General features: G+C 42.9%; 1 protein-coding gene across 6 annotated transcripts in view; it reads right to left on the bottom strand.

Annotated features, from left to right (window-relative positions):
• Positions 1-13,451, bottom strand: part of myo16 (myosin XVI) — an 89,572-nt gene that overhangs the window by 13,212 nt on the left and 62,909 nt on the right. For all 6 annotated transcript variants that reach the window (XR_009239805.1, XM_058623151.1, XM_058623149.1 and 3 more), the window contains exons 24-30: positions 13,217-13,292; positions 12,076-12,272; positions 10,397-10,477; positions 7,766-7,971; positions 1,281-1,383; positions 436-532; positions 60-336 (exon numbers count right to left, since the gene is read on the bottom strand). Coding sequence is in view for 5 of the 6 variants with exons in the window: in XM_058623151.1 (XP_058479134.1) it covers positions 60-336; positions 436-532; positions 1,281-1,383; positions 7,766-7,971; positions 10,397-10,477; positions 12,076-12,272; positions 13,217-13,292 (1,037 nt within the window). In the remaining variant the exon portion in view is untranslated. The remainder of the gene's footprint in view (positions 1-59; positions 337-435; positions 533-1,280; positions 1,384-7,765; positions 7,972-10,396; positions 10,478-12,075; positions 12,273-13,216; positions 13,293-13,451) is intronic.

Here is a 13,451-nt window from a genome sequence, read left to right on the forward strand (position 1 = left end):
TTCGTCTGCATATCTGCATGAAGGCATGTGAGCTATGAAGGTGTTTACAGCTAATTTACCTCCTGACAGGCTGATCCTCCTCTTTACCCACTGGCTCAGGCCTCTCACCAAGTGGCGGGCTGCTGCTGAGAGTGTTTCGATTGTAGTTGCTGCCATGGCAGCGCAATCGGTCGCTCTCTCGTGCAATATCGGATGCATTTTGGATGACCAACTGGTCATAGGTCCGTAGCCCCATGTCCTCTGCCCCCTGCAGGAAATGTTGCACGCTGCACTCCTCTTTTTGCTGCGATGATAGCCTGCGATAAACCCGCTGTCTGGCCAGCCAGCCGCGCACCACTGAGATTTGATGGATAGATCAAGACAGAGGCAGACAAGGATGTCAGAGAAGGAAAGCGGGTTATTAAAACAAAAACAAACATATTTTGGTTTAATTACCCCTCTGGCAGGTGATGATCTTTTTATGAAGCTGGTAGCAGCGGTCGTTGAGCTGGTCTGCCTGCCAGTACCTCAGGAACACTTTACTACTGCCCATCTACACACACACAATGGTATGATGAAGTAATTAGTCAAATATTTACACAAAAGTACTGTAACACACAACGTTGCCTTCATCATCTGCCTCTGGGAGTGGCCAGCAGACCCTGTGAGACTGCTTTCTGTAGGAAAAGCTCTCAGAAGAATGTGCGACATGGAAGTGAAGCAATGGGGGCAATTGCTGGGTGTAGAGTTTGTGGGTTTGTATGTTAACACCACATTCACTTCCTGAACTTAGGGGGACTTTGGGGAACGACAGAGGTCACTCTACACCAGATGCACAGCACTGTGGGGGTGACATACTTCCACAGACGGACACTATTCAATCCAACACATGCTACTTGTTGGAGTGACATGTGTGTGTGTGTGTGTGTGTGTGTGTGTGTGTGTGTGTGTGTGTGTAGAGGAGAGCTGTATTAAAAGGTGGCTTTAGGGCATTGTAGAAGAGAGTCTATGCGTGTGCAAGGCAGCAGCTGATGTGACCTGGAGGGTCGCACACTCAGACACAACAGCAGTCTGGCAGACAAGACAGAGAGGGGGGTGTGTGGAGGGATCCATGCTGCTCTGTGTGCGCGTTTGCGTGGAAAGAATTATGATGAGGTGGGACAGCTGGAATGGCCTGTCAAAGATTCCATGGGATCTTTCAAATGGAGGGTCAGGGATTAAGTAATTTGGCAAATCTTTTGTTATTGATGGGAGGCCGAAAAAGACACATGACAGACACACACACACACACACACATCTACCTGCCATCCCTGGAGTTTGGACTGCTGCAGAACTGAGCGGCATTTCTCCTCTGGTGACAATTTTTTCTTGTCCCCCAAAGTTGGGACCACAAGGTCTTTATATCTGAAACACAGAGAACATTAGAGCTGCAGCACCAAATGGAAACAATTTAGACGAGACAAGGCGACACCGCCCTTTTCAGAAACAATGGGTTCAAAGGTCAGCGGGGGTCATACAGCAGAGCAGCCAGAACAGCATCTGTTCCTATTGGAGTTGCCCTAGGCAACGGTTGCCATGAATGGTCAGCTGGATGGAGACAGTGGTTTGTTTGTGCTTGGATTGGAGGGGGGACAAAAGCAAAGTGAGCTACGTTGATACTGAATTTACAAATAGAAGGTATAGAGATACAAATGTGTGTCTATCTAACAGAAGACAATTGTATATATCGTCTGAATTCTGAATATGTAGCCATGAGTGGATTAGTACTGTGACAGAAAATAGCTTAAGAAATGGCTTAGCAATGACTTTCTCCTGCTTCAAACAGACTGAACCACTACAAAGTGTGTAAGTGTTAATATAATTGAACTGAGACATTATGAACTTAATCAATTTATGAAATATCCTGGTCTCTATTGCAAATATAGTCTAATAAAAATTGTGTAAATGGCAGCAAATAGGACCTGAAATCATCCATTTGCTCTGGTCCACATTGTCACTCTGGCTCTGGTAATCCTGTGTGTCACTGTGCAGCTTTGACTAGAGCATTACCACCTGTGATGGATAACAGGCTGACAAATTCCCTCCCCATTGTCTACAGAGCATCAGAACCAGATGAAAACATCACTGACAAAATATCACTAACACAAGAAAACGTAGAACTAATGCAATTTACAATTTCAAATCATTATTTTATGCTGGGGCAACGGTGGACTTATACAAATACATGGCAAATACGGTAGTAGACTTGTTGATCCACAGCTTTTACTTTCCACAACAAGTGTTAGGCACAATACGTATCCTCCGACAAGACGCTGAACTTTACATTGTTCCCTAATGGTCAGATGAGCACTTTGGAAGGTAGCTTGCTGCAAAAATGTGTGTAAATGTAAATCCTGAGAGTTAATAAATCATGCTAAATGTTCATCTCTGGGCTCTGGGATGCCATTATTATTCCTGTTGTGGGATATAATCTCTTGTTCCTTTCTTGGCACTTAGTCATTATTTTATCTGTTTCCATTAATTAATCTATATACAGTGCAATTTTCTATTACATATCATTCCTATCTATTCAAACATTGCCAGCGCAGCGATCAGGACCAATACTCTACAAATACCAAAATGTCACGTTTGTTGCTCAGTGTACTGTGTGTCAGTGCTCTGTCTCGACTGCTCTCAATGTGAGGATGTCATACATCTGACAAGACGCATAAGCAACCAGTATTGCCAGGGGTGAGTAAAGGATCACGTGTGATTGCGGGACATATTTTATTTGCAGGAGCGGGGTCTGTCTGAACTCTCTCTAACCTGCTCTCTGTATGGTAATACTAGCCCTGCAGACAAAACAGGCCGTCCCCCTGAGCCCATAAAACACAAAGGAACTCTGTAAACCCATGACCTTCCCTATGAGGATATGAAAACCATCGATGGCCACTGCTTTTACAAGACCCAAGGGGGCTTCATGAGGAGTCAAAGAAATGAAATAACCCATTCGATAAGGGTTGAAGTGGAAGGCTACAGGGCACTAACAGACTTCTCTGTGACCGAATGGCCATCAGTGACCACTGTTATTGAACGTCACTGGTGATGAAGCCATGGGAGAAGAAATCTAGAAATGTAACCACTCACTTCCTCTGTTACGCTGCTCTTCAGATGAACTTTTAGTTGTCATGTCTTCAAGACATATTAGTTGTGTTCGGTCATGGATATTCACCTCCAGGCTGAGGGATATTCTTCTGTTTGTGACTTAATAGGCCTACAAATGAGTGTGTTGAGAGGTGATAATGAGGACCCACTTGATAGTAGCTATTTAGGTAATATGACCTCGCGAGCTGCATTTGTGACATGTCCAAATTTCTCTGTTTTACCCTACAGTATTTCTAACGGTGCACATAAAGGTGAGGAAAGCCACACACACGGAAGCCTGGGATTAACAGGAATAAGTGGTAGTATTTGACCTTACACATTGCTAGCAAATAAACCTGGCTACAAAACACACAGTGTATCATAAAAGACAAATAAAAACAACAGTAAAATAGATTTCCTCATCAATCATTCTGGTTAGCAGGACAGTAATGAAATTCGCCTTGGGCGGCCGCTGTGACATCATGAACTGGGCTGCACGGTTCCACTGTGCAAGTGTGTGTTTCCTATACAATCGTGCGTGTTTGTATTCACAAGAATATAGCAACCCCAAGATTAATGGCTGATTTATTGGCCTGTCACTTTGATTAGACAAGGGCCAGGGCCTGTTATGAAAAGTGGCAAATGGAAAGAGTAAAAAAGGATAGGGCATCGAGACAGTTTGTGCGCGCGTGTGTGTATGTGAGAAACAGGCAGAGGGAAAGATAAAGACTTGAAACGAAGCCAGTGAAAGTAAGAAAAAAAATAATTGGGAGAATGAGAGAATGAAAGGAAAATGGTGGTTCATATGAGGGCAGCACATGAGGAAATAATGAAAAATGGAGTGAGAAAGAGCCCTTTGACGAAAGCAATGCAGCCCCCCCCCCCTCCAAGCAGCTCTCTCATTCATCGGTTCTGTCTGCGCAGGAGAGGAGAGAGAGAAAGACATGAATGGCAGTTGGGCTGGGCTGACTGGTGTCTTTGTGAGTGGCAGCCTCTTCAGTTAAGCATGGTCTTAATGTATGAACGGCAGAAAAGGGACACACTTCAGACACAGACACGCACAAAGGGTCCATTTGTATGACCATAACACACCACAAACACAAACACAGTGTGCGCACAAACCGCTGATGGGGAGTAATGCGTTACTGATTCAGGTAAAAGTAGTCTAATTGTTTTTTTTTTTTGATACAAAGCGGAATTATGAATTGAAATTCTGTAATTAAACCACAGTCGCCAGTCCTGGCAACACAACGTTTTGAGGCTTCAGCTTGTTTGTTGTTTTATGAGGAGGTAAAGAATTCATGTCTGTGTGTTCGGGCAACAGACTGGCTTCAGTAATATTAGTTGGCTGCACAGACTGGAAGAAATAGTCCTTCCATGAACTCAAAAGTAGTCTTGAGTAATGTGTCCAGTCACCTGGGACTAAGCTTGCTGCTTATGGTCAGTAAATGTAAACAAAACAAAGCATAGGGATGTGCTTAAGTTCTCTTGACGATGAAACTGAAGCAAGTCCAGTTACCCACATCTACACTCCTGATATCATATTGTTTTCAGTAACTTGCAAAAGAAAATCATATTTTCAGTTAAATTGCCCAGGGATCAGTAGGGAACATTCTGTTCTACGTCCTGCCCACATTGCGTTTCTACATACATTACAGCCATTTTTTCATTTTGTAGTAATCTCGGGTGACAAAATGACCTGTGAGCACAGCCTAAGACACAGGATTCTGTCCCTTATTGCTGTCCAGAGTGCTGATCATGGTGCTCGGTCACTTGCACCAGAGGATTTGACATCACACTGTTGCCTTGATCCATTAACTGCTTACATTTCCATATCTAGTTTAGTAATAGGCATTGATCCCCTGCCAGCCAAACACCACAACACCAATGCTGCCTCTGCAAAACAAGAGGATGACGACTTAGTTTCTTCTAGTTTCAACCTGTAGAAACTGTGAATAAGTGAGTAACCACCCTACAACCACACCGCCTGTTTGTCCACATCTGAGTCATTTCTGCTTCCTCTCCACTTCAGACACAGCTGCCATGGAGGAAAACTTCAAAGAGGCACTCATGGTGGTGGAGTTTAAGTATCCACCCACTTCACCAACTGGAGCAAGTTTCTTCTTGTTTTGTAAAAAATTATAATTTTCTCAGCCCACATTGTGAATATTTTACTATCAAATAACAATGAACTGTTCAGTCGTCATGTGTTTCCTTCAGATTCAAGCACATCTGGAGTGCTGCAGGATCCATAGGTACTATGGTAATGCGTAACAGAGGTTCTGGAAACCAGCCTGGAATCTCAGACAAGAGTTATATTACAATAAAAATCATTGTAACCGGCTGCATGTCTGACGAGATCCAGGAAAACTAAACACAGACACTTGACCTCACATGCTCTGGTTTATGCCCAGCCCAGCAACGGTTAAGTTTCCCTTTTTTGGCAGCCAGCTGCTGCTTGTAATGCTCAGTTATCTGCTGGTCACACTTGCTACTAACAGAGAGATTATCGCCCAACACATGGCTGCCTAAAAAAATATAAGAAAGTCACTCACCGACCGAGACACACACACACACACACACACACATGCTCAGACAAATATATGGCTTAACAAACAGCATTCACCAAAGCCTCAGGTATCTTTCAATTACAGCTTTAACAATGAGTGTTATCTTCACAATGTATTGGATTCACTTTACTATTTGACATGGGCCTACACCTCCAGATTCAATTATCTGCTCATGTTTGCCCTCATGAAAACCTATTACACAGGTGTCTCTTTCACTTTGTGTATGTTTCATTTCCACAGCATCAGGTACTATGAGTGTGTCATATTTTCTTTATTAGGAAACACTAATTTGGCAAAACAGAAATAACCGGACACTCATAACCGACTCTTGTTTGCTGGTACCTAAAAACCTAAATTCAATTTTGACAATTGATTCAAACTTAGCTACTTAATGCTCAGAATTCTTAATTATAATAATCAGCCAGATCTTGATTCATCCGGTTTTATCCAAATAAAAAAGGGGACAAGAGATGTTTGGAGCTTTCATTTTGTGTGTTTGTGTGTGTGTGTGTGTGTGTGTGTGTGTGTGTGACCTGATGATGTTTACAGCAGAGAAGTGGAAACTTTTTGGGAGGAGGAGGGGGTCATGTGACCAGCTTTGTCCTCTCTTATTATCTGGCAGGAATGTTTGTGTTAATCCCTTTATCCTCAAAAAGAGAGGGGGGGGGGGGGTGAGAGACAAACTAAGGATGTGAAAGAGAGAGTGGGGAAGAGAGAGAGAGAGAGAGAGAGAGAGAGAGAGAGAGAGCTAAATCCTCTCAGTTTTCCACTGGTTCTCAGAATCAGAAGAACAGGGAGAGAAATAGTGATGGACAGATCATGAAACAAAATACAGGTGATGTGACAGCAACACACCATTCTCTCTGCATCTCAACAAAAAAAATTAAAGAAGGCGGGCACACTAAAAATGGCCCGTGAGGTAGAGAAGGAGTGAATCAACTGGATGAAAGGGAAAAGCCAAGAACAGAGTTAAAAACAGGTGGTTTTAACAGCTAACATTCAAGAGTGGCACATAGTGACCTTAACCACAACTGATGGGGTAATGAGTGTCAGGCTGACATGGGAAATGTGATAGTGACATTCGTCTGCTACAGTGGACTCCTTTAATACAGTAAAAAGGCCATTCAAGGTTTCAGTGTGCTTCTAACAATGAAGGTTACTGTGACTTGTCAATGCCAATCTGTCAGCCTGCATATGACTGTGTTGACCTGTAGAGTAAATGTCTGTGTATCCATTTGCTCTGGTGTCCACACCAGTCAACAGATGTAGAACATCCTTATTTATATGAAGCCGTTTTAAAATTGTACATAATGAAATGTTCCAATGTCTCTTAAATTAAAGTAAAACACAACAAATGAATTGCATTTGAATTTAGAAACAAGGACTTAAGGAATGTTCTCACTGAATTAAATATAATACATTTATCTTTTTAATACATAGTTTGACATTTATGTTGCATTCGCCTTATGTCCAGTTCATCCCAAACCAGCTCAAGATTGTGCACATCTATGTGAGGCAACTTTTCCTTTCTTCTCACATTTTTTGATTTTTGGATGACCACCTGACCAGTTTGTCATCCTTTGTTAAAGGAGTTGTCAGTGATTCTAATCCAACTCTCTTTGATTCTCAGCTGTGGCTCTAAATGGGCTCAGATAGAGCCACACTACTCTATCCCAGCCTATCAGGTGAGAGGGGGGTGTTTGTGCTTATAACAGTAAACATGGTTTTTCAGGTTTTAACTCACCCCCTTAACCCCTTTCTCTGTTACTTGAGGTTGTTTACTGAACCTAAATTGTTACCAAAAAAGGGGAGTGTCCTAAAACCTTTCGCCCAGAGATGTATAAAAGTGTTCTCCCTGTGTGTGTGGGTTTTCCCTGGGCTCTCCTTCCACAGTCCAAACACAAGCAGATTTGGGGATAAGGCAAATTGGACACTCGAGTGTTGTGTAACTATGCAGTGGCACAACCTATCATCATTCACTAACAAGTATAACAAACTAACAAAGTATATTAGGTGAATCTTAATCAGCATACAGAGAACAATAACTTCAGTGAATGGGTTATGAAAGTTGCACAACCTGATATCGCACTGACCTGCTGAGGAAGCCTGGGAAGGACAGGCGCACAGGATATCCATAACGGATCATGCGCACCATCTCAAGCACCCCAATGTACTGCAGCTGAGTGGACACATGGAAGCTGTCAAAACTGTCTGGCTGACCGCTGGCGTTGGGACTCACACACTCCACAAAGTGGGGAGTGCTGGCTTGAAGTTTACTGAGCACCTCTGAGAGCGAATTCTGAAAAAGGGGGGAAAGGAGAGGAGATACAGCTGAAGGCACTCACCAGTGATTTCACATACAGAATAAAAGACAAGACTAACACAATGAAGAATATTCTTTGATTTATTATATTTAGTGTTCATGTTACAGGAGGCACTGTGACTGTTCTTGTACAGTAAGTGCTGCAAATGAAAGGAGAGCTTTTTCCTTTTGACGCCACAGTTTGATTTGTGGGCCACAGTGATTGGAGCGAGATCATGCTGTGTTTGTGACAAAGTGGTCTGACTTTTGGAGGTATTTTCTTCCTCTGGTGAGAGACACAAAGAGCCCTTTGCTCTTTTCATGGATATGTATGAGTGTGAGGGAGCCCTTTTTTTCCAAAGCCTAATTTCAAAGATGCCACGTCCAAGGTCACAACAGGCCAAGGTTATACCTGGCATTAACATGCCTTTTGTGATATCTGATCACAAGTGGACTGCTCAGAGTACGTCAGTTCACAACTGGCAATAGAATTTTGTCTATATATGCATGTGGTGTGACCCGTGACATGTGATCGCATCTTATTCCGCCCCGCTCTACGTGCAAAGAGCCACGTACGTCGTTTGTTTGCAGAGACCAGATGTGTTGTCATAGTTAGCCAGTCTGAATGTGACAGACAGGTCCATTGTCAGCCCGTCTGCATGCATGCATGCATGTGTGTGTGTTTGTGTGGGCTTCTTTGTGAGGACCAAACAACTTAGGGTTAGAATTGGGTTAAGATGAATGAGGGTAAGGGGCTCGGGGATGCATTATGTCAACGAGTGTCCTCACTATGAATGCTGTGCAAATGTGTGTGTGTGTGTGGAAGAGAGAGAGCGAAAGACATGGAGGGGTTCAGAGGGGATTCGGAAATCAATGTGTTGTGTTGTAAATAGTTTTACAATTAAATAAGAATTTTCCCATTCGAAGCATGCTAGTAAAAATAGAAAATATGTGGTGTGATTGCCCGTTCTCATTACGAGAGTGTCATATAATGCCGCTCTGTCACATCTCTCGGCGTCGCCTTACGCACAGTAACTATCCACCAAGCCTAATGTGGATATTTTACCTTAACCCTAACCTCAGTCCTATCCTGGTCCCTAACCCCAACCTCATACTCTGACTGTTATTTTACCGCTACTCTGCACTGAGCGTCTAAATGCACCACAAGTGGGTTTACATTGGAGTCAACTGAGATCTCGGTGTGTCACATGACACATGAATTACAGAGGCTGGGATTCATGTTAACACAAATGTTGTCTGCAACATGCTCACTTCTCAAATGTACTCAGGGTGTGTACTTGGTGTGTTCACATCTTTAATTAGATCTGTCTACGTGTAATCATCCAAACACAGCCAGAGAAACACTTAAGCCACACATCGCTACACAAGTAAACACTTAGAGTACATCTGTGTCTTTTGGAACTCTTGGAACTCCTCAAACTCACGTCAAGTCTATGCTCTGCTTAACCTTAGGCACAATGCCCAACACCTCACTCCTCATCTTTGAACGTCAGCAACCCGCATTAACATTCCCTCCAAACATGCGTACGCATGGCACACAGTGGTTGTTGTTCATTGTTCATTCATTCATGAGGAGGGCTTCATGTTTGGCTTGGTACAGCATCATTTTTCAGCCCACTCTCTGCTTCCCTGCCATTCCCGGAGGGACTCATCGACCACAAGCCCACAACTCTGATTGTGCAACACACTGGCTTCATTCAAACCAAAGGTAATGCTTCTCTGAGCACATTTCAGCCTTCTTGCGTCACTAGCAGACACTCAACTGCTCTCCTCAAAGTGAAAATGATTGTTGCTTTACATAGTCATGAAGTCACGGTGCTAAACTCTCAAGTCTTGCGGTGATTGATTCAAAAGCTGTGTTTTGTATGAGAGACTAATGTGAAGTGTTATGAGGACTACCACTTAAAATAACAGCCAAAGTCACTCAAAATCCTGTTTTTTTTTTGGCTTTGCTCTGACATGAAAGTTCAGTAAAAATAAAGAACAAATATGAAATGAACAGATGAACTTCACTCTGACCTCACAGCTCATTTGTTTGGTCATAATGTTTTGTATGAATGCCACCAGTAAACAAAAATGATAAATTGACTTTGTACCAATAACCAAATGCTAAAGCAAACTACTACTAAACAAAGTTAAAATGTATATATGTTCAGTAAAACTTTTTTTTTTGCAGAATATGCAGAATGTTTCTTTTGATAAAAGATCAGGAGCCTGCCCGAGCATGCAGCGGGCAGGAGGTGTGGATGGGTCACTATTATATTGCAGGGCAAGCACATTCACACTCATATTGACAATTACTGGTGAATTGGAGTCCTATCACCTGACCTGGATGCCTTTGCCCTGTGTGAGGAAACTCGCATGAAAGAAAAGCTCATTCAGACACGGGAATGGCTCCTACCCTCAGTTGGACAGCCACTGTGATCGGCCCACACCGTTCCAGTCTCTGGAGGAAGGAGCTTGAGCCTTTCTTCTTCAGGACCTGACCATGGAAAGAGAGTGGAAAAACATGTGAAGTGAGTATGGAGAATACAAAGCCATTAACAGTTATCATGTAATTAGGGCTGGGCGATATGGCCAAAAAATTAAATCCCCGATTTTAAAAGATTTTTTTAAAAACTACTAAATACAAAATGATTATATTTATTATTATAATTATGCAAATGAATGACAATCTTCACACACACACACACACACACACACACACACACACAGTGTGAGTGACTTGTAAAGCAGTTGTTTTCAGTGTCAGTTAATTCAAAATATTTGTTCAGTACGTCCTCCATGACCGGAGCACAGACTCTGGACTGATATACAGCGGCAGTGTGATGCTTAAATATTGAGATTTTAGACATTTCCCTGGTAATTGTCGGAGATTAACCCACATTTTTAGGATTGTTAAGTCTTTTTTAACTGATTTATAGTTCGGCACTGTTCGGCTTGCTCCTTGTGTCGGACATCTCATCCTGTGACGCCACTCTCGCTGTTTTCCGCGCACGCTGCCATGTTGATATTGTCAGAGAACTAGTGGGGGGAGGGGGAGAGGAATGGAGCGGAGGGAACAGGAGCTGAGTGAGCGCAGTAAAAAGGACAAATCAGAAATATCGATTTTCATTTTTTTAACATCGTCCAAACAAATAAATCCAATTTAAAATCGATGAATCGCCCAGCCCTTCATGTAATTGCAGCTACAGTGCATAACTGTTGTGATTGTCTCTGCTTCTGTTTGGTCTTTGTGAACAGGAACAATGCAACATTATTTGAATGCAGCGTCCTTCATCTAAGAAAACAGACTATGTCATGCAAAACTATGAGACCTGACAGAGGGAGCATTTTGTGGGCACGTCTTTGTGTCTTCAGTGACACTCCAACCTGTTTGCAGCTGTCTCATTTTACTAGTTTTACCAGTGCAATGGTTCCCGTGTTCTCCATCTGTCTTGACATAAAATGAATCACTCCTTTCGCAGTGCAGGAATGTAAACACCACTATGCTGAGAAGTACAGAAGACGGTTGTGTGGAGCTGATGCTGAGGCTTAAATGTGACAGATATTTGTTTATATTCAAAATGTATGCAGTGTACTTTTAAGTTGGGTGCCATCTTATGGGAGGATTGGAGAGTTTTCGATGGGACAGACAGAAAAGGTGAAAGCAATCTCATGCAAGCCTTGGCTCAGGATAGCTAATAAGACACAGAGACAGCGGGCATTACAGCCCCCCCCAGGAAGTTACACAATCAGCAACCCTCACATGAACACATGAACACCACAACATGTGCTTTCGAAAACATTAAAGCAAGTAAAAATGAGAAACAGAAATGTGGAGTATAGACCAAATAAGGAGACTACTAGTATATGGCACAGTTGTGGGAAGTATATTAAAGTAGACTGTTGTTATATCCATAACCATACCATCTACTGATCAGTCAGTTGCAAGTTGAGGTTTTTTGTGAATGATTGTTTATTTTTTGTAAGATCAATTGTGAAAATTCTTGATGCTGACAAACCCGATGCAGCTCAATGATTCAGAGCAACAGATCGCTGTGGTACTGGACTCATTACACTGTGAACAGTGTGCTCTACCTTGGTAAGGTCATGGTACCGCCGAGGTTGTTGAGGGAGAGAGTTGGCAGTGACAAAGGAGGATGATGGCATCCTGTGGAGTAACAAGGCAGCTTTAGGCCCCCTTAGCCCTACTCGGCCCTGAGCTGTTGGCACCAGAGACCCAGTCTGAGTCAGCTTGGACTGGAAGAGCTGCTGCAGTAACACACTCTCACTAGCTGCGGGGCACAAAGCACAAAGAGAGAAGAAAATAAGGGAGGAAAATAAGAGCAAAAAGAAGCAACAGCATTGGTGGAAAGAAGGGGGTGGGGGAGAACAATGGGAAGAAGGGGAAAGAAAGAAAGCAAGAAAGAAGAGGATGTATACAAGAAAGGGGAGAGGGAGCCGAGGACACATGAAGTTCGGCACCACGTAAACAATCAGTCAGTCAACAAAAGGGGGGTGGACTTTGCCACTTAAAAACACGTGGAGTGTTCCGCAACAACAATGAACTCATTCAGAAAGTCAAACAACATGTGTGCGAACGTGGGCACGTGAATGGATGAAAAAGAGAGAGCGATGGGGGTGGGGTGGGGTTGGGGGGGTTTGAGAGGTAGGCATACTCTGCAGAGAAAAGTTGGACTTTCAAGCATGTGGGTAACTGTCTTTTCATTTGCAGTAATCATCACCACAATCTGAATATTGCATTAAACTTACAGTAGGAAGGCGGGGGATAAAGGAAGGCACGAATGAGAAAAAAACACATTGTGTGTCTCTGTGTGTGTGTGGATGAAAGGCAGAGAGGCATCTCCTCATTCAGGCAGAGGGATAACAGCCAAGTGTGAGTGAAGGGCTAGCTTTGAGAAGATTAGGCTCATCATGGAAATTATAGCAATTAGGCTGCTGGACGAAAGGCTAGCCTGGCACTAACACAACGACTGCCTGTGCTGTACAACCACAACACCCCACATCTGGCACCTTCTATAGACAATATACACACAGACGGTGCTGTTTGCTGCATATGGGAAGAAACACACACACACACACACACACACACACAGAAACAGCGCCACATTCAGACAAAGAGTGGTTTTGTGTGTTGATATTTTAGACAAGCGTAAATCTTTGTGATCATGCGTTCGCTCTGATGTGCTTGTATGTGTGTTATTAATTGGAAACTTACACTTCATCGTAAGCATGAGATTCTGGGGAAGGAGGTCTTTGTTTCTTGTGAGTGATCCCGTGAGGTCATATGAAATCTGGTGGAAAAACAAATTCAACTTGAATACTCATACACAATTTTAAACCGTTGATTAATATACAATTTCACACAGTCCTTTATCTTTGGTGATTTCCTTTACATATAACAAGTGTTTATGTACTACACAATATATGATACAAGACCCACAATATCTCTC

Source organism: Solea solea, chromosome 2, assembly GCF_958295425.1.
Source record: "Solea solea chromosome 2, fSolSol10.1, whole genome shotgun sequence".
Taxonomy (NCBI): Eukaryota; Metazoa; Chordata; class Actinopteri; order Pleuronectiformes; family Soleidae; genus Solea; species Solea solea.